Consider the following 19,558-nt stretch of genomic DNA (forward strand, 5'->3'; position numbering starts at 1 on the left):
TATATATATATATATATATATATATATATATATATATGTGTGTGTATATGTGTGTGTGTATATATATATGTGTGTGTGTGTGTGTGTGTGTGTATATACGTGTGTGTGTGTTTGTGTGTGTGCGTGTATATATATGTGTGTATATATATGTGTGTGTATGTGTGTGTGTAGGCTTAAAGTTATGCTTTCCAGTCATTTTAATAAGAAAAATACCTCTATATTTAAAATGTTACTAAACAATTTGGCCAAATTAACAAAATTATAACTAAATTAAAATGCTTTACTAAATAGTGTTTATACGATTATTTAACTTCTTGTAGATAGGAGGTCATTTTATTGTGCCTAAACCAAACCTTAGTACGGGGTGCCCACACTTTTTTGTGTGATGATCTACTTTTAAATGACCAACTCAATAAGATCTACCAACTAAAAAAACACAGTTTTTCATTTAAAAAAAGAAAATGCTTGTTGGGACTACTGTATCCCTAAATGGAATTCATCTTCTAATTAATAAAACAATATATATTTATGTTCAATGTTGATATCATTCAATTTTAAAACTAAACCCAAAACACCTACAGCACAATAGATTACAATAGCCAGGGCATTTACCTTATTCTGATGACGAGTAAATATTGACCAGGCGAGGTTTTGTTTATTCAGTTGCCATGACAATTAGGTTTGCGTTTACGCGCCTTCCAAGGACTTCTGAGAACAGAATCGGGCAGTAGTATCGCAAGAGTTTTAGTTCATTCCGGTTCGGTTTCTGAACTCTCCGACTTCAGATCTTATATTTACAGACTCTATACATTTTACTTATCCAAACACAACAATAAACCTTCTTCAAACTCATAAACATGTAACGTTAGCTAAGTTCCGTTGTCTAACAGAATATATGTAATTGAGAACCGTTTTACTGGACATTCGGCTATATACTTATATAAAAACAGTATGAGCACGGTTTAGGGGAGATAACCGTTATTATAAACTGAAGTAGGCTACAGTACCGATAAATTAGGCAAAATGCAAATACGACGCGATGACGTCATTAATATGCTAATGACACATGACGTACTTTCCATTGAAAATAGTTGGCAACACTGATCGCAATTTCGCGCTCTGTTCTCAGAAGTCCTTGGAAGTCGCGTAAACGCAAACCTAATTGTCATGGCAACTGAATAAACAAAACCTCGCCTGGTCAATATTTACTGGTCAAGTGCAAGTCAACCAGAAACGAAAAGGAAAGACATTATATTTATTTTTATTAAAATTTAACGAAAGTACATTTAAATTTTGTGAGATCTACCAGCATTGCCTTTGCGATCGACTGGTAGATCGCGATCGATGTATTGGGCACCACTGCCGTAGTAGAACCTTATAGGGGTTCCAAATATAAAACCCGTGATAGAACACTTATGGGTTCTAAACAGAACCTTTTCTTCTAGAATGTAGGACCGTAAACCGCCATAGACATTGTGGAACTCAACAAATATGGAGGTTTTAATGGCCGATTCTAAACTATTACCCTGATTCTAAAATATGTGGTTACTTAAACCCTTGTAAAGTTTTGTAAATGTAAGAGACTTTTTATGGAGTTAGGATGAAAATGAGATTGAACTGTTCTGAGACCAGTGTAGATAGACAGCACACTGGAGGTTAAGTCATTCACTAAATAGGGAGCATCCTATAACTCTCTATGCAGTTAAGTGCATTCACTCCTAAAATCTGATCAAAAGTTCAGTTTCAGGCTGCAGATAATGTTTGGATCAGTACATAGATTCAGAATTGTATCATTTTATTTATTTTAACCTGGTTGGCAGTGATTGGATGATGCTGGACATTACATTCAATCAGGATTTGTTATTCAGTTTTACAGAAAATCAGCTGTAATGTCTGCAACGTCTCAAAAACACGAATAACTAACACTCCTGGAACCATAATAAGCAATTTGATTAGACTTTCTATGGCTTTGTGTTATTTCAAAGTTGTCCACATATGTGAATATGTAGAAAAACTATTTTCTCTAGAATTATTGTTATTTTGTCTCAGTAGGTTATGCTACAGCTTGTATTGACCCTTGAACATTCCCTTTAACTATTAGCTCTGGACACTCTGTGCATTCTCTCAGCTAACTTGATAGTTCCATTTAAAAATTTATTTATTTTCTTAGAACATTTCTTAGGAATTACTCTCATTTCCCTAGCTCAGTATATTTTGGTTATACTGAAAGTGCCACTTCATCTTAATATGAGATTAATATACTGTAGATGTCAACAGCATCTTCGGCATGCTGGCAATGACCAGAGAAAATAGCTCTGTAAAGTAGTCCATACAATTTATACACTATATTGATTCCAAGTCTTCTGAAGTCATAAAATAGCTTTTTGTGAGAAACGCACCAAAATTTTTGTTATTCACTCATAATCTTAACCTTCTCAGTAGCTCTCAAATTTCATTAACTTATTACTTTAAGAATGTACCTTAGTGAAACAGTCCCTCTTTCTTCCAAATAACTCTTACCAAACAGGTGAAGGTTCAATCACTGCAAGAAGCAATTTGTGAACTCATAACTGTGCGCTTGAGTAAGACACTTAACCTCAGGTTACAATACGAAATGCACTTTAAGTCACTTTAGATAAAACCCATCGGTAAAATGACAACTGCTTGCTCAATTGGTTTGTCTATTCAATACAATTTGTGAATTTAAAGGTGCAGGATTGATTCTATGGGGGGCCTCTAGAGGCCATGTCCCTCAGCCAGTCCACTGTAATTTTTAATTATCATTGATAATTATCTGAATAAACAGTACTTCCTACAATTACTATAGCTTTCCTATCCAGTTTATGGTTGTCAAACAGTGCAGAAAATTGGTGCATTAATACATTTTGAGGTATAGTCATTATTGAAATTTTTTGATGGCTTTAAATGCAGCTTATCCCATCAGAATATAGATTTGGAACTTGAATGTTATTTTAACCACTATAAAAGGCTTCCAATGTGATAATTTTATAGCTCGCTCATACTACTCAGATTATCTCCTATTAATGCAATTGTGACCTTTGGTCAACAACCTTCTTTTGTTTTTTTTGGATGTATAAAGGTTTTGTATTTCTTTCTCTCCAAAGCAATTTGAAAAGGGCAAAGTACACTTAGGATGCAGGACATATATGTTCTCTTTCTGGGATGGTTACGGCTCACATTTGTGGAACAGGTTTGTGAATGTCCACAAATGAGGAAGCGTAAAATAGTCCAAGTTCTCTCGGTTCTTTATTCTCTTTACACTTTTCAATATTTCACACACAAATGTCTGCCTGCCAACAGAGCACTTCAACACACACACACACACACTGGATCACCCTTTAAATCACTCTCCGCTCTCACTGCAATCACAAAACTGGACAAAAAGCTGTTAGAGGTGATTTCTCACAGGTGCACTCAGTCTCTCTTGTCCCTGCTCTCCACATATGTCGCTCGGCCATGCGCCATCACCACATACCCCCATTGCTTGACTCAGGTCGGGGAGCCATCTGGCCGGTAACCCCCCATTTCTATAGAGGAAATCCGCAACAGCCATCTGTGCACCCGGCCTGTGGACCACCTCAAACTTAAAAGGCTGGAGAGCTATATACTAGAAGGTGATCTGCGCATTGACATCCTTCATGAGATGGAGCCACTGGAGCGTGGCGTGATCTGAAAAGAGGTTGAAAGCACGCATCAACAAAGCGGGCTAAACACTCCTTCACAAAGGTGCTGTACTTAGTCTCTCTCATCAAGAGCTTACAACTAATGTACAGCATGGGATTTTCCTCCCCTTCCACCATCTGGGACAGTACCGCTATTAACCCTTTGTCCGATTTGTCCATCTGCAAGATAAAAGTGAAGTGAAGAGAGTGCAAAAACGGTCAAAAACGGTCTTATCAATTTGCAGCCACACCTGTCCATAACCCAAATGGAAACCCAGATATCATACTTCCACCCGCCCAATTTCACACTTCTTAGGGTTTGCCGTGAGTTCTGCCTGTCTCAATGACTTCAGGACAGCCCTCAGATGCTGCAGGTGCTGCCGCCAATGTCATCCAGGTAGGCAGCAGTGTAAGGATTCTGTCTTTGAGCCGCTAAAACATAGCCCAGGCCCAAAAGGAACAGTGATAAATTGATGTAAAAATTGCGGGGTTTTTTACAGGACATGGGGGTTAATGAGATCTGCCAGTATCGCTTTGTCAAATCCAGTGTCAAATAAAGTCGCACCTAACCAATCGAGCAGTTCAATATGAGACATCAAACTTCGAGACTGCATTCACTTTTCTATAATCCACACAGAACCGGACTGTTCTGTCACTCTTCGGAACCAACAGCACTGGGCTGGCCCAGTCACTGTTGGATTCTTCTATTACCCCCAGATCCAGCATGGCCTTAAATTCATCCCAAACCTCTTTTTTGGGTATTCGGTAGGGACAACTGCTTACCACTATTCCTAGGGTAGTTTTGATATGGTGCTCTATGAGATTTGTATGACCTGAAAAAGGCAAGGACACATCAGAGAATTCTCTTTGCAACCTTGTAACCTCTGTGACTTGTGGCATTGAGAGGTGGTCTCCGCAATTGACCATGGTGACACGATCGGTGGCTTTTAAGTTCACCTCCAGTCCGAGCTCCTCCCTCTCCGGAACCACCGTCAATAATGTCACTGGGACCGCCTCTCTCCATGGCTTTAAGAGATTGAGGTGGTAAATCTGATGCACTCTGCCACTATCCATTCGTTTAACCTCATAATCGATTTCCCAGACTCGCCATGTGACCTCAAAGGGTCCTTGCCATTTGGCAAGTAATTTAGAGATATGTGGGGAGTAATACAAGGACTTTATCTCCCAGTACAAATTCTTGTAGCTGAGAACACCTATTATATATATTCTGAAGAGTGCCTCTACAACACTATGTGCTGAGATATTGCGCAGAGGCACTGCTTCTGGACATCCCATTGCGTAGTCCACCAGAACCAACAAAAAGCGATGCCTGCGTGCTGTCCACTCTATTGACCTGACAAGGTCCATGCTAATTCGTTCAAAGGGGACCATGATCAATGGAAGTGTGAACAATGGGGCTCTTGTTGTGGCTGGTGGATTCACCAGATGACATTCACGGCATGCCACACACCATTTGTGAACATCCCCGTGAATGCCCGGCCAATAAAAATGGGCCATTAGACAGTTCAGTGTCTTTTCCTGCCCCAATTGACCTGATATCGGATAATTTGGTTCTAACAATTGGGTTGTACCTTCCTTTGTATGTGCATCCTATGACTCTATACAACCGAACCTGTGATAACTTCTCCACACACACACAGCTCTGCAGCACAGCTCTCTCCTCCCTCCAGTGGTCTGGATCACCCTTTAAATCACTCTCCGCTCTCACTGCAAAGACAAAACAGCTGTTGGAGGTGATTTCCCACAGGTGCCAACCCTTACTGCACTCTCTCTGCCTCGCTCTCCACAGACATCGCTTGGCCATGCCCCCACTACCACAATTCAGTAAGTGCCTTTTGGGCCTATGTTGGACCATAATTCCATGCGGTTTGTGGGCCAAACTCATAGGTGGAATACAGCCAGATTTGGGCAAAGTACATTTTTCTATCTGGGTATTTTTTGGAATATGGAACTGAAAGTGCTGTGTTTATATAAAATATTTAAGTTCCCTGTTCCACTGTGGTTCCAGGGACATTGTTTCATGAAGGACTATTATAAAAGGAGGTGTTTTTTGAATCCTTACAAAGAATCAAGTGACTTTACATTTTGTTCAGATGTCGCTTTTTCAGAAAGCAGAAAGTTCTGAAAATATCTTTCAAATGGAGATGGTGTGTGAACGAAAGACAGCATTTCAGAAAGGTTTGTCAGATTTACAACTTAATTTTAAATTGCATTTTAAACTAATTTTGAAGAAGGAACTTGACTTTTAATGCATGAAATGGGCTGTATGCTTAAGATTGCACTACTGTTATATTTGTCAAGCCAACATAAGTGCACTAAATAATGCTAAATGGTCCATGTACCATCGGATAATTAGTTTTCTTGTTTTTGTCTTCAAAACAGAATAACCAATAAACTGTTCATCTGATCACATTTCCTTTTGCACAACAAAACACAAAACTGTTTTTACCATTTACATAACATTTTAACCAGATATCGTTATTCATAAAATCCTATTTTATTGTGTATTGGTTGAACATTGTGCATAGTGAAAATATGTAACATCTATTTCCGGAGGTACATGGACCCTAAACAGATCAATAGTCCATGCACATTCAAACAGTCAGAAATGTCATGAAACTTAAATACATTTTTGCAGATTTATATTTTGAATGTACATGGACTATTCATCTGTTGAGCTATACAATGTTTATTAATGACCTAATGTTATAATACAACAACTTTTGAACTGGAAAGGAAAATGTGGTGATACATCTTTTGTAGATCAACAAGTTTATAGATCAAGAACATGCAGATTTTTTGCATTATCAAAATTTCTCATGGTATGTCATTTTCTGCAGGTCGTTCATGTGGCAGGCAAATTAACATTTTCATGTTTCTTGGAACCATCTGCATGATTTTTCTGATGGTCATGATTTCTGTCATTTGTAAGTCAACCATGGATTAACAGCAAAGCATTCTTCTCAGATATTTTGCCATAAAACACAATGATTTTTGCATTAGTATTTATAGAGTTTAGTCTCTAAGCCAAGATCATATAAACTTTGATAGCCCTTGCACGCTACACAAAGCTGGGAAAAGTGTTTTTGCTTATTTATTTGTGTATTTTGGCTCAAATTTTCCAATCTAGAAAGAAAATTCAGTCTTGTAGAGATGGATGAACAGTCATAATTCCAAGCATTGATGGTGGGCCCACACGCAACTGGTCCATTTCCACCTAGTAGCTTTTGGAAAACAATGCAGGGTGGACACATGCATTTGGCATTTGACTTTATTCTAAACAATTTGAAGCAATTTGGGTAAATATAAGACGACTATTTTAATGTCTGTTGTATGAGCCACACTTCCTGCTGTCAGTTGATTGTGCTATGACTGTGACCCATAATAGCAAAATTAATGTGATCAGCCCCCTTTACAAAACATACAGCAGAATTTTCATCAAAATCGCACAATGCACAGAAGATATAAGGCACTTCCTGTTTCCAATTTTTGCGATAAATGTATTGCTTCGCCATGGCGACACCATTCAAAATATCAAAGATCCGTTCACAATTTAGCATCTAAAATGTCTTGGCGTGATGTTGCACAAATTTAGTGCCAGTTACATGAATACCTTAGGAGGAGTATTTAAAAGTTCAGAGCCTGCGATTTTCAGAGTGATGGTCTGTTTGAGTTCTTCAGTATCATCGCTGATGTCCTAACTGAATGATGCAGGTCTGTTTTATATTTTCACTTAAACATGTCAGTGTTTCTTGGTCTTCAGCAATCATATATAAAGTTTGCTTAGAATTATTTTGCACATAAATCTAGTCATCTGTGCATTCAAAAAGATAATTTTTTAAAATGCAATTGGTTTTTTCCATTACAGTCAGCAACCAGGAGAAGAAACTGAAAGACACGGAAAGATTATTGGACAGTTTGAAGTCATCTGTTAGTTATTTACAGTCTGATCAACAAACCAAACAGCGTGACTTCGGTGAGACAGAAACATAAAACATTTAACCAAAATAAGCACTGAAGTATCCATAGAAGTTTTTTATGTAATAATATTGCATGACACAAATGCACAACACAACTGTTCATTCTTGATGAAATATAGTTCTGCAAACAAGTCATTTTTTATTTGTCAACCAAGTGTCAGTGAAAGTGTCAGAGTAAACAAAAAAAAAAGTATTAAGGAAAATTAAACCAATACAAGTGGGGAAAAAACTAGCAACAAACATGAAACCAAAACAACCCATGAGAGATGAACAATGAAATCAGGGAACAAAAATGACAGAAAACACAACTGAACAAGAAAACTAAGAAGAAGAATCCAGCACAAGACAAGATTTAGGGAGAATATAAAAAGGGTAAAATCAGGAGGCAAACTAGAAGGGCAGGTGTAGTGAATGAACAGATAATCATGGAAATAAAGGGCCGGTGCTGTACGATTGCTTCAAACTGAAATTCCAATAAATATTAATTAAAAAGTGAGTTCTGACTTATTTTTGAGCCCCCACACCTTTTAGCCCCCAAAGCTCTCACAGTGGATGGTAAAGCCTTTGAATGGAATTGGGACATAATGATGATCGCTTCTGAATGTTATGCACCCAGAAAATAGAAACAGGCAGGGCAGAGAAACACATGGAAGACATTGAATACAAACAGAACGTACAAATAACAACAAAGAAGAAGGATGTCAGGATACTGCCACATAAAATTAAGAAAAGTCCAAACAGAGATGGCAGGATCCTGACACTACCCCCTCTCTAAGGGATGCCACCAGGTGTCCTAACCTGACCAAAACCAGAGCGGCAGGGCTATAGTCCAAAAAACAACCAAACAAAACAGTCCAGGGCGGGACTGGCAGAATGGTCTAGGGCAGGACTGGTTGAGCAAAACAGGGGGGAGGGAGCAGGAGGGCAGAGTGTGGACCAAGGTGGAGCCTGTGGGACAGACCAGGGGGATACTGGCAGGCAATCCAGGGGAGAGCAGGATGAACAGGAGGATAGGGTGTGGACCACGGGGCACCGGTGGAGCAGGAGGGAAAGGAACAGACCAGAGGAGGCTGGGAGGGGGAAAACCAAGGGCTTGCCTCCAGAGCAGGGATGAGGTTGTGTGGCATCAGAGTGGGGTCAACATCTGGTAGCACCAAAGCAGGAAGAGGGTTGGATGGGTCCAGAGCAGGGATGAGCTCAGACAGCACCACAGTGGGATGTCAGGCAGCACCGGAGTGGGAATAAGGTCAGGCAGCACCAGAACAACAAGACATTTGGGCAGCTTCAGAGCAGGGATGAGGTCAGGCAGCACCAAATTGGGAAGATGGTCGGGCGGTTCCAGAGGGGGAATAAGGTCAGGCAGCACCAGAGCGGTAAGAGGGTCGGGCAGCACCGGAGCGGGGATAAGGTCGGGTAGCACCGGAGTGGGAATAGGGTTGGGAAGCACAGGAGTGGGGATAAGGTCAGGCAGCACCATAACGGGAAGAGGGTTGGACAGCACCAAAGCGAGAAGAAGGTTGGGCGGCTCCAGTGTGGGGAATAAGGTCAGGCAGCACCAGAGCGGTAAGAGGGTCGGGCAGCACCGGAGCGGGGATAAGGTCGGGTAGCACCGGAGTGGGAATAGGGTTGGGAAGCACAGGAGTGGGGATAAGGTCAGGCAGCACCATAACGGGAAGAGGGTTGGACAGCACCAAAGCGAGAAGAAGGTTGGGCGGCTCCAGTGTGGGGAATAAGGTCAGGCAGCACCAGAGCGGCAATAGGGTCAGGCAGCACTGGAGCTGGGATACGGTATGGTGGCACCGGAGTGGGAAGAGGGTCGGGAAGCACAGGAGTGGGGATAAGGTCAGGTAGCACCAGAGCGGGAAGAGGGTCAGGCAGCACCACAGCGGAAAGAAGATCGGGCAGCTCCAGAGCAGGGAATAAGGTCAGGCAGCACCAGAGCGGCAAGAGGGTCAGGCAGCACCGGAGCGGGGATAAGGTTGGGTGGCACTGGATTGGGAAGAGTGTTGGGCAGCACAGGAGTTGGGATAAGGTCAGGCAGCACCAGAGGGACAAGAAGGTCGTGTGCCACCAGAACAGGAAGAGTGTCGAGCAGCTCCAGGGTGGCAGAGGGTTAGATGGTGCAGACAGGGGAGCTGAAACCCCACCTCTTAAACTTCAAAGGTTAAACAGCCTTGGATAATAACTAGGATTCATCTCAAAACATAATTTTAACAAAAAACAAAAATTTTGAGCACTTAAATGAAATAGTTTACATGAATTATGAATAAAACTACATGTTCACTCTTTAAATGATTTCCAATTATACATTTTATGGATTTTAAAAATGCTTTTACAGACACTGCTGTGGCAGATTTCTCTGAATCCTTGCAATTATCTGTTTTATTACTATTCACTATCAAAATGTCTCAAAAAAAGATATAAAATGTTCTAAGATTTAAATATGGCCAAATTAAAAATTTGGTTTTCTGAGATGTCAAGCGCCCCCTACAGGAAGAAAACTTTCCGTATAACTGAACACATTCAGTGGCTGGCAACATTTGCAATGTTGGTCTGTTTCTCTCTCTCTCTCTCACTCACACACACACACACACACACACACACACACACTATTTATAAACTATTGTATTAATTTACAAAATGTGAAAAAATATCTCAAGTCATATGGAGTTTGGAATGAAGGAGGGTAAATTATGTAAAAAAAGATGGTTTTACTGTTAGAGCAGTGAGTTAATTTCTGTGAACATTTGGCCTCTGTGTAGCACTTCACTTTCTAATGCAATTTAACATATAATATACTCAAAATGTCCTGAGAGACCCCTGCTTAGGTGAATGTATTTCCAAATGAATCTGGTCTCTTACCATGATAAACACATCCCCAATAACAGATCTTGCATTCTTTTACAGAGTGTCAACAGAATGTGTCATACGTTGAAGTGAAGAGCTTGATGGTCAGTTTGAGTTCTTCTGTATCAGCACTGACGTCCAAACTGAACGATGCAGGTGTGTTTCATCTTTTCACTCAAACATTTGTTTGCATCTTGTTTCTTCTATGGCCTTTAGCAATCATTAATAAAGTTAGCTTACAATCAATGTGCACATAAATCCTGTCATCTGTGCATTGAAGAAAATCATTTTTAAAACTGCTTTTTGATCCAAGTAAGCAGCCAGGAGCAGAAACTGACAGAAACAGGAAGATTATTGGACAGTTTGAAGTCATCTATTAGTTCTCTACAGTCTGATCAACAAAATAAACAATGGGAATTTGGTAAGCCAGAAACATCAAAAATGTGATAAAAAAAAATTAAACAATATCACTGAAGTATCCGTAGAATTAAAAATATATTTTTGCTGTATGTAATAATAATAATGCAAAATATAAATCACAATGCACAAAGTAATCTTTTTGATATACTGTATTTATGTCTTTTGTCTCCTGTAATAGAGTCTGTGGTCAGTTCATTGAGTAATGTGAAGAGTTCAGTGTCAAATCTGACTTCATCTGTAAATACTCTCTCTTCTAAACAACAGAGCCCTGGTGAGTTGATTTCGACGTGCGATACACAATACAGAACTTAATAATATTCATTGAGACATATGGAGGTTCTCAGATGTGCTCTTACTAAGGATCAAAGGCCTATTCACACCAAGCCTGTGTTTACGGTGTGAATCTTAGTTCCAAACAAGCTTTTGAACAATGGATTCCTATGTGCTATTCACACCTGAATAAGGTAAATAGCTTAACAGAGATCTTCTATACTGATATAACAACCTCCATGTTTTTACCACATAAGACAGCGTAATAGTCAACTAACATGTTACGACAGTAAGTCACCATTTGCGAATCCTACCTGTCGTAAAGTCATCCGTGACTTCTCTAATGAAACAGCAGTTTTGTCATAGTAAACACAACACATAGTTCTCGCCAAAAGGATTGCTTAGTGTGAAGCATTTTGACGATTGATGGTCAGGTGGTCAATTCACTAAGTGATGAGCTGTTACCTCACAAAAGCAGTTTATTCAGCACACTGAAGCATCTCATCCATTCAAAAGAACGTCCTTTTGTCTGCATGCCAGTGTACTGCCCATAGAATGTCTATGGGACCACTGCATTATGCTATTCCATGCTAACCTTGTATGCTTCACCTCAGACCGGCTCTGGCTTTACTGTTCATCTCTGCCTGGGAGTCACGATATCGCACATGCTCAATCTCTCTCTCTCTTTCTCTCTCTCTCTTTCTCTCTCTCTCACACACACACTCACACACACACACACACACACACACACACACACACCCTTGTTTCTCCAATACATTTTTAGAAACAGACGAAGCCATCGATACTAGTTTTTGAATTAGTAAAGGAGGCTTGGGCACATCTTGAACTTCTGGGCAAATGTTTTGTGGACTGATGAAACTAAGGTTGAATTGTTTGGGAAGAACACACAGTACTATGTATGGCATAAAAAGGGCACCGCATGCCAACATGAAACATTATCCCAATGGTGAAGTACGGTGGAGGGAGCATCATGATTTGGGGCTGCTTTCGGGACCGATTGCATCATCGATGGAAAAATTAATTCCCAAGTTTATCAAGATACCCTACAGGATAATTTAAGGGCATCTGTGTGCCAGCTGAAGATCAGTAGATGTTGGGTGATGGAGCAGGACAATGACCCTAAACATAGAAGTAAATCCACAACAGAATGACTTCAAAATAAGAAAATCCTCCTTTTGGAGTGTCCCAGTCACCAGCTACCGGAAATGCTCTGTTGAGGTTATTGCTGCCAAAGGAGGATCAACCAGTTATTAAATCCAAGGGTTCACTTACTTTTTCCACAGCACTGTGAATGTTTAATGGGATGAGTTCAATAAAGACATGAAAGTTTATAATTGTTTGTGTGTTGTTAGCTTAAGCACATTGGGTGTCTATACTTGTGACTTTGATGAAGATGAGATCACATTTTATGAGCAATTAATGCAGAAAACCAGCTAATTTCAAAGGGTTCACATACATTTTCTTGCCAATATATATGTCTGGAAAATCGAAGTGCCTGGTAAAATTGGGCATTCACCAGCCACCATAGGGAAAAAAGTTAATTTCATGCCCTGAATAGAAATATTGTGTGATACAAACATAGATAAGATGAATAATTTCAGGCACTTTCTATAAACAAGGAACAAAATAGGGATTGAAAATCAACTGTATGTTTTGGACCCAATGATAGAACTATTATTTATTTTTTACAGAGTGTCAACAGGATGTGTCGTACACTGAAGTGAAGAGTTTGATGGTCAATTTGAGTAATTCAGTATCAGCACTGACGTCCAAACTGAACGATGCAGGTGTGTTTCATCTTTTCACTCAGACTGCATTTCTGCTATTGTCTTTAGCAATCAAACATAAAGGTTTCTTACATTTATTGTGCACATAAATCTTGTCATCTATGGATTCAGACAGATCCGTTTTTAAAAAGCGAACTTTTTTCTTCACAGTCAGCAAGCAGGAGCAGAAACTGACAGACACAGAAAGATTGCTGGACAGTTTTAAGTCGTCTGTTAATTCTTTACAGTCTGATCAACAAAACAATCAACGTGACTTCGGTAAGACAGAAACATTAAAGATTTGATGGAAATAATCACCGAATTATCGATAGAAATAGAAATGTAAGGTTGTATGTAATAATAATGCTTAATGCAAATCATCATTCATGAAATATATGAAAAATATTCTATACACCTGTGCAGAAAATCAACGTTACCTCTCTGAACATAGTAATGTTTATTTACAGTAATTGCAGGTATTTCTATTAATAGTGGACAAAATAAAGTGTTAAAATAAAAAATACAAATAAATAAATAATAATAATAATAAAAAAAAAACTCCCACTACATTTTTTTGCTTTGTCAGCCAAAATATTTTTTTCTTTGTCATGTTGGGGAGTTGTAGTGGTGTAGGTGGTGGCGTAGTTGGCTAAAGCACATAACTGGTAATCAGAAGGTTGCTGGTTCGATCCCCACAGCCACCACCATTGTGTCCTTGAGCAAGACACTTAACTCCAGGTTGCTCCGGGGGGATTGTCCCTGTAATAAGGGAACTGTAAGTCGCTTTGGATAAAAGCGTCTGCCAAATGCATAAATGTAAGTTTGAGTGAAAGGATGTGTTTAACTGACAGAAAATGTCGTTTGTCACTCATCAGGATGGCCATTCGGCCATTTTGCACAAACTCAAATGAATAATTAGCATTCGAGCACGTTATTCGGTCATTGTTATTTTATTTTTGGGCGGTTGTGGCTCAGGTGCTAGAGCAGGTCGGTCACTAATCGCAGGGTTCGTGGTTCGATTCCCGGCCCACATGACTCCACATGCCGAAGTGTCCTTGGGCAAGACACTGAACCCCAAGTTGCTCCCAATGGCAGGCGCCTTGCATGGCAGCTCTGCCGTCATTGGTCATTACAGAGTGGTGGTGGTGTAGTGGTCTAAGCACCATAACTGGTAATCTGATAATCAGAAGGATGCTGGTTCGAGCCCCACGGCCACCACCATTGTGTCCTTGAGCAAGGCACTTAACTCCAGGTTGCTCCGGGGGGATTGTCCCTGTAATAAGTGCTCTGTAAGTCGCTTTGGATAAAAGTGTCTGCCAAATGCATAAATGTAAATGTAAATTGGTGTGTGTGTGAATGGGTGTATGAGCTACAGTGTAAAGCACTTTGAGTGCTATGCAAGTGCAGGCCATTTGGGGAATGGGAAAAAGCTTTTTGAGTTGTTTTTCCCAAAGTTGGAGTATCTATAACTCCAGAAGTTTTAGAGAGATCTTAATATCTTTTTAGATTCTGGTTCAGAATAAACTTTCCTTTTTGTATCTTCATTTTTAAGGCCCTATATAAATGAATGAATGAATGAACATTTCTATAGCGCTTTTCTGACACTACACTCAAAGCACTTTACACAGTGAACAGTGGACTATCCTCAACCACCAGCATCCACCAGGATGATGCGACGGCAGCCATTGTGAACCAGTATGCTCACCACACACCAGCTATTGGTGGAGAGGAGAGAGTAGAGTGATAGAGCCAATTAATGGATGGGGATTATTATGAAGCCATGATTGAGAAGGGCCAATGGGGGGAATTTAGCCAGGACACCGGGGTTACACCCCTACTGTTTGTGAGAAGTGTCCTGAGATTTTTAATGACCACTGAGAGTCAGGACCTTGGTTTAACGGCTCATCTGAAGTGACCACGTCACTACACTGGGGCATTAGGACCCACACAGACCGCAGTGTGAGCACCCCCTGCTGGCCTCCCTAATACCTCTTCCAGCAGCAACATTAGTTTTCCCCAGGAGGTGTCCCATCCAGGTACTAGCCAGGCTCAACCCTATATAGCAGAAATGTGGGGCTCTTAATGTGGCTCCATATGTAAATTGTTGAAACGTACCTATTTTGAATGGAAAAAAATTGCTAACACACACAATAGTGGATATTGTGTTTATCAGTGTGACATTTCGCAATAAATCACAAAAATGTTAAAAATGGCATATCGGATGAAACTAGAGATTTTTATCTTTTGTCTCAAACAGGTTTCAATGTAAAAACGTAATTCGTTTTCTTATCAGATGTAATTTGTTGGCATTTCTCCCAAAGACAAACTCTGCTGTGGTCAGCGCCATGTTGTTTTGTCAAATGACTCGAAGGTTTAACCAGTTAATTACAGTCTAGATTCTCCTGATGCTTTACGTATAGCGAAGCCAAAATACAACGTCCACGCTTGCAGGTCCTTGAGTCCAACACGGTTGTAACTAGCCACTTTTTAAGCCGGGTAAAATCATAAGAAAGAATACGATTTTTTACATGCTTGATATTGACTCATGGATAATTGTGTTAAAATTAATTTCACAAGACAGTGTCTATTAGTAGCAGGTTATACAAGGTCTCATCTATGATAATTCAGTCTTGGTGTTTTCTTCTATCAGATGGAAGAGTCATGAATGCTCTGAATGACTTGAAAACGAAGATGTGTGCCAAAACAACAGGTATGTAACATTAACTTGTATCAAAGCATGACTGGATGACAAACAACAAAGGATCATCTCAGATGTGCTTTCTCTTTATTTTATAGACTTGCCCGAGTCAAACTGTAAATCTGGCTGGATCCCGTATCTCAGCAGCTGTTACTTGTTCTCAAGAGATAAACTGAACTGGTCTATGGCACGTGATTACTGTGAACAGCAGGGGGCGTTACTACTCAAAATAGAGGATGATGACGACGAGTGGGTGTGTAACAGACTGAAACACACACACTTACTGTATAATATTCATATTTTATTCTCTCTCTAAGTTTCTCAGTTTCATCTCTCCCACTAGACATTTGTGACCAATATTACCATCCCAGATCACTACTGGGTGGGTCTTACAGATCAGAACACAGGGCAGTGGAGATGGGCGGATGACACTCCTTACACCATGAACAAAGAGTGAGTTGAAAATTGTGTTGTGTAGAGAGAGTTTAATTAACAAGAACTCAAAGACCTATTTACAGTATGAGCAAACATACACTGAATAAATTTAGTGAGAAGCTTTTCATGTACAACACTACTAAAATAACTTTTAGATCTTTTGACTGTCATCAGTGTAGCATTTAGTTAGAGATCCAAGCAGCGAAATTTGGCATGCCTTTTATTTAGTACTTGACTGCCAACAGCCTGTAATTTCAATTGTGAATGGTCAATAAAGTTAGCTATATGCTAATAGTTGGCATTTTAATGAGTACATTTACATTTTGGCTTGTATCTCAGGAAGTGAATCTACATTTTCATCCAGTCGTCTTGGCTTGTTTCATCCAAAAACAAAACGTTTTGATATGTGAAATTTTGTCACATACAGAATATGAAACTTTTGGGGCCTGGCCTGTGAATGACCAATTTACCAGCAACACAATATCCAGATTATACATATCATGAGTTAAAATGTTCTAGTTCTAAATGTAAATCGTAACAATCTGCTTTCAACTTTTGTTTGGAACTCCCTTAATGGAATGCCAGCTACTAGGGGCATGAGCGTCACTTTGTTTTAAAAAGTGGTGGGGACATTTGGGGGGTTGACATCACAAAGTGGTAAAACCTATTAATTAGGTTATGGGCTGATAATGTCTAATAATCTTTTACTGTTATAAAAACTAATTTACGGTCTTGGTGATGAATTTAAGAGCTCCAATAATGATTTCACATAATTAATTTGATGACTTGATCCGTACGTTTGACACTGTCATTACCTAGTGAGTGGATAAAAACAAAAACTGTCTCAAGAATGACTGAGTGGTTTCATGGTAATGTTTCGCTTTCAGTAAAGGGAGTTCTGGGTTCTAATCTGCCCTAATATAACTTTTCCCAAACTCAAACTCCACTGTGGTCGGTTCCGTGTTGTTTTGTCACATGACGTACGGCCTTTACTGGCAGCCCAGAGTCTCCTGAACTGAGATCAGTCAGTTTCAATTAAATTATGCATTGCGTATAGCAAAGCCAAAATATAACGTCACATTGCCAGTGCATATTTTCGCAGTTTGCTTTGCGATTTAATTTGAGTGTGATCTGCACATCTGGATGCACAAGAACATAGCCTCCCCCGGTCAATCAATGCCACTGATAAGCCGTGAGCACTTATCATAACATTAAAAATAACAAAATCCAGTGCCGGATCGCTACTTACACATGCACAAATTTAGATATTTCTTCTTCATTAGACACTTAACTGACGAAAGCTATTTAAAAATGTGGTGAGGAAAAAATTGGCAAAGCAAAAAGTGGTAGGGACATTTCCCTCCCCTCCCACCTGTAAATGATGCCTGAGACCAGTGGCCAGTTCCTGAACTAAGTGAGCTGCCTTGCTATCTCCTGCCTACATAGGCAGCTGTTGTCTATGGTAGCATCCTTTCAGAAATAAAGCCTCATAATATAAAAGAGATTTGGAACGCTCTACAATGACAGCAGCTCCACACATCATTTAAATGGCGCTACTCACGCGCAGCATGGGCGATTGCACCAGTATGCAGCTTCCACCTGGATGATGTGATGGCAGCAATAGTGCAGCAGTATGCTCACCACACACCAGCTATTGGTGGCCAGTAGAGAGTGGAATTATAATGAGCATTACACTGGCGAGGAGACCAATGGATGTCTATTGAGGAGGTGCTTCAGTGTGCTAAATAAACTGCTTTTGAAAGGAAAATGCTCATCATGTATTGAGAAGGATATAGCTAGAGACAGTGCTCCAAAAAGGGTCGGGAGCTCTTACCTAACCCTTTCACTAACCTTAACCGTGAATGGAAGTGATGCCCCCTTCATTATTTGGCACAACCCCCTTTTGGAGTAACCATGCCAAAAAGTATGCAATTTTAGACAGAGGGAATGTGTTAAATGGAAGGAATAGCCTAAAAAAATGTCTTTATGATTACAGCCGCTGGAATCCTGAGCAGCCCGATGACTGGACAGAACATGGTCTGGAAGGAGGAGAGGACTGTGGACAATTTACATATACTGGGAAACTGAATGACAACCACTGCTCTGTCAAAATGAAGTATATCTGCAAAGTGCAAAGCAGAACCTGAAAAAAAACCGTGCTCAAACTGGCAAGGAAATGTCAAATGTTTTGAAGATAATTTCACTAGTTTAGTACCGTCCTGTTGCGTTTCTGGTGCTTTGGAATGCTAGTTAGAGTTATAAAAAAAAAACTCTTGCCTTTTGTTACTTTTATGTACCACTCAAATACAAAATAAAAGTATTTCACAAAGAGTTCTCTGCTCTCTGACTCTTTCCTAGAGAGGCACCTTCTCCGTATAATTCAGGAACAAACACTAGTTCCGTAACTGCACATTGTGAAACCAACAATATTCTGACCAGAAGTCAACAAGTATGTGTTTTTCAATGGCTGGTTATTAACCTTTTACCCTGATCCTAAAATACACAGATGAGCCAGAACGTCATGACCTCCTGCCTAATGTGCTGTTGGTCTTCCTGCGCCTGCCAAAGCAGCGCCGACCCACCGAGGCATGGACCCTTCAAGACCCCTGAAGGTGTCCTGTGGGATCTGGCACCAAGACATTAGCAGCATATCCTGGAAGTTGTTTTGAGGCCAGGGTAATACCTTGAACTCTTCATCATGTGCCTCAAACAATTCCCGAACAATGTGTGTGTGTGGCAGGGCACATTATCCTGCTGAAAGAGGCCACTGCCATCAGGGAATACCATTGCCATGAAGGGGTGTACCTGGTCTGCAACGATGTTTAGGTAGGTGGCACATGTAAAATTGATGTTCACACGAATGGTCGGACCCAGGGTTTCCCAGCAGAACATTGCCCAGAGCATCACACTCCCTCCACCCTCTTGTTGTCTTCCCCCAGTGCCTCCTGGTGCCATCACTTCCCCAGGTAAATGGCGCACAGGTACATGGCCGTCCATGTGATGTTAAAGAAAACGGGACTCATCAGACCAGGCAACCTTCTCTTTACTGCTCCAAAGTCAAGTTCAGACACTCGCGTGCCCATTGTCGGCACTTTTGACAGTGGACAGGGGTCATCATGGGCACTCTGACTGGTCTGTGGCTATGCAGCATGGTGCGATCCACTGTGTTTTGTGACACATTCCTCCCGTAACCATCGCTAATATTTTCTGTCTTGTGCCACAATAGGCCTTCTGTCGGTTTAGACCGGAGGGGATAGCCTTCATTGCCCTAACGCATCAATTAACCTTGGGTGCCCCAACACCCTGTCGCCGGTTCGTGGTTTGTCCCTCTTCGGACCACTGTCTGTAGGCATTTACCACTGCTGACCGGGAGCACCCCAAAAGCCTTGCTGAGATCTTAAGTGGGCGTTCTGCAAA

General features: G+C 40.5%; 1 protein-coding gene across 1 annotated transcript; it reads left to right on the forward strand.

Annotated features, from left to right (window-relative positions):
* Nucleotides 1–5,717: 5,717 nt before the first annotated feature.
* Nucleotides 5,718–18,466, forward strand: LOC127631859 (asialoglycoprotein receptor 1-like). Its single transcript, XM_052110240.1, has 12 exons — nt 5,718–5,882; nt 6,545–6,631; nt 7,573–7,680; nt 10,592–10,687; nt 10,845–10,952; nt 11,130–11,222; nt 12,934–13,029; nt 13,180–13,287; nt 15,659–15,718; nt 15,805–15,959; nt 16,050–16,159; nt 18,138–18,466. Exons 1-12 carry the CDS (start codon nt 5,798–5,800, stop codon nt 18,286–18,288), a joined length of 1,257 nt encoding a protein of 418 aa, XP_051966200.1. The 5' UTR covers nt 5,718–5,797; the 3' UTR covers nt 18,289–18,466.
* The last annotated feature ends 1,092 nt before the right edge of the window (nt 18,467–19,558 follow it).

The sequence above is a fragment of the Xyrauchen texanus genome, chromosome 3 (genome assembly GCF_025860055.1).
Source record: "Xyrauchen texanus isolate HMW12.3.18 chromosome 3, RBS_HiC_50CHRs, whole genome shotgun sequence".
Classification (NCBI taxonomy): domain Eukaryota; kingdom Metazoa; phylum Chordata; class Actinopteri; order Cypriniformes; family Catostomidae; genus Xyrauchen; species Xyrauchen texanus.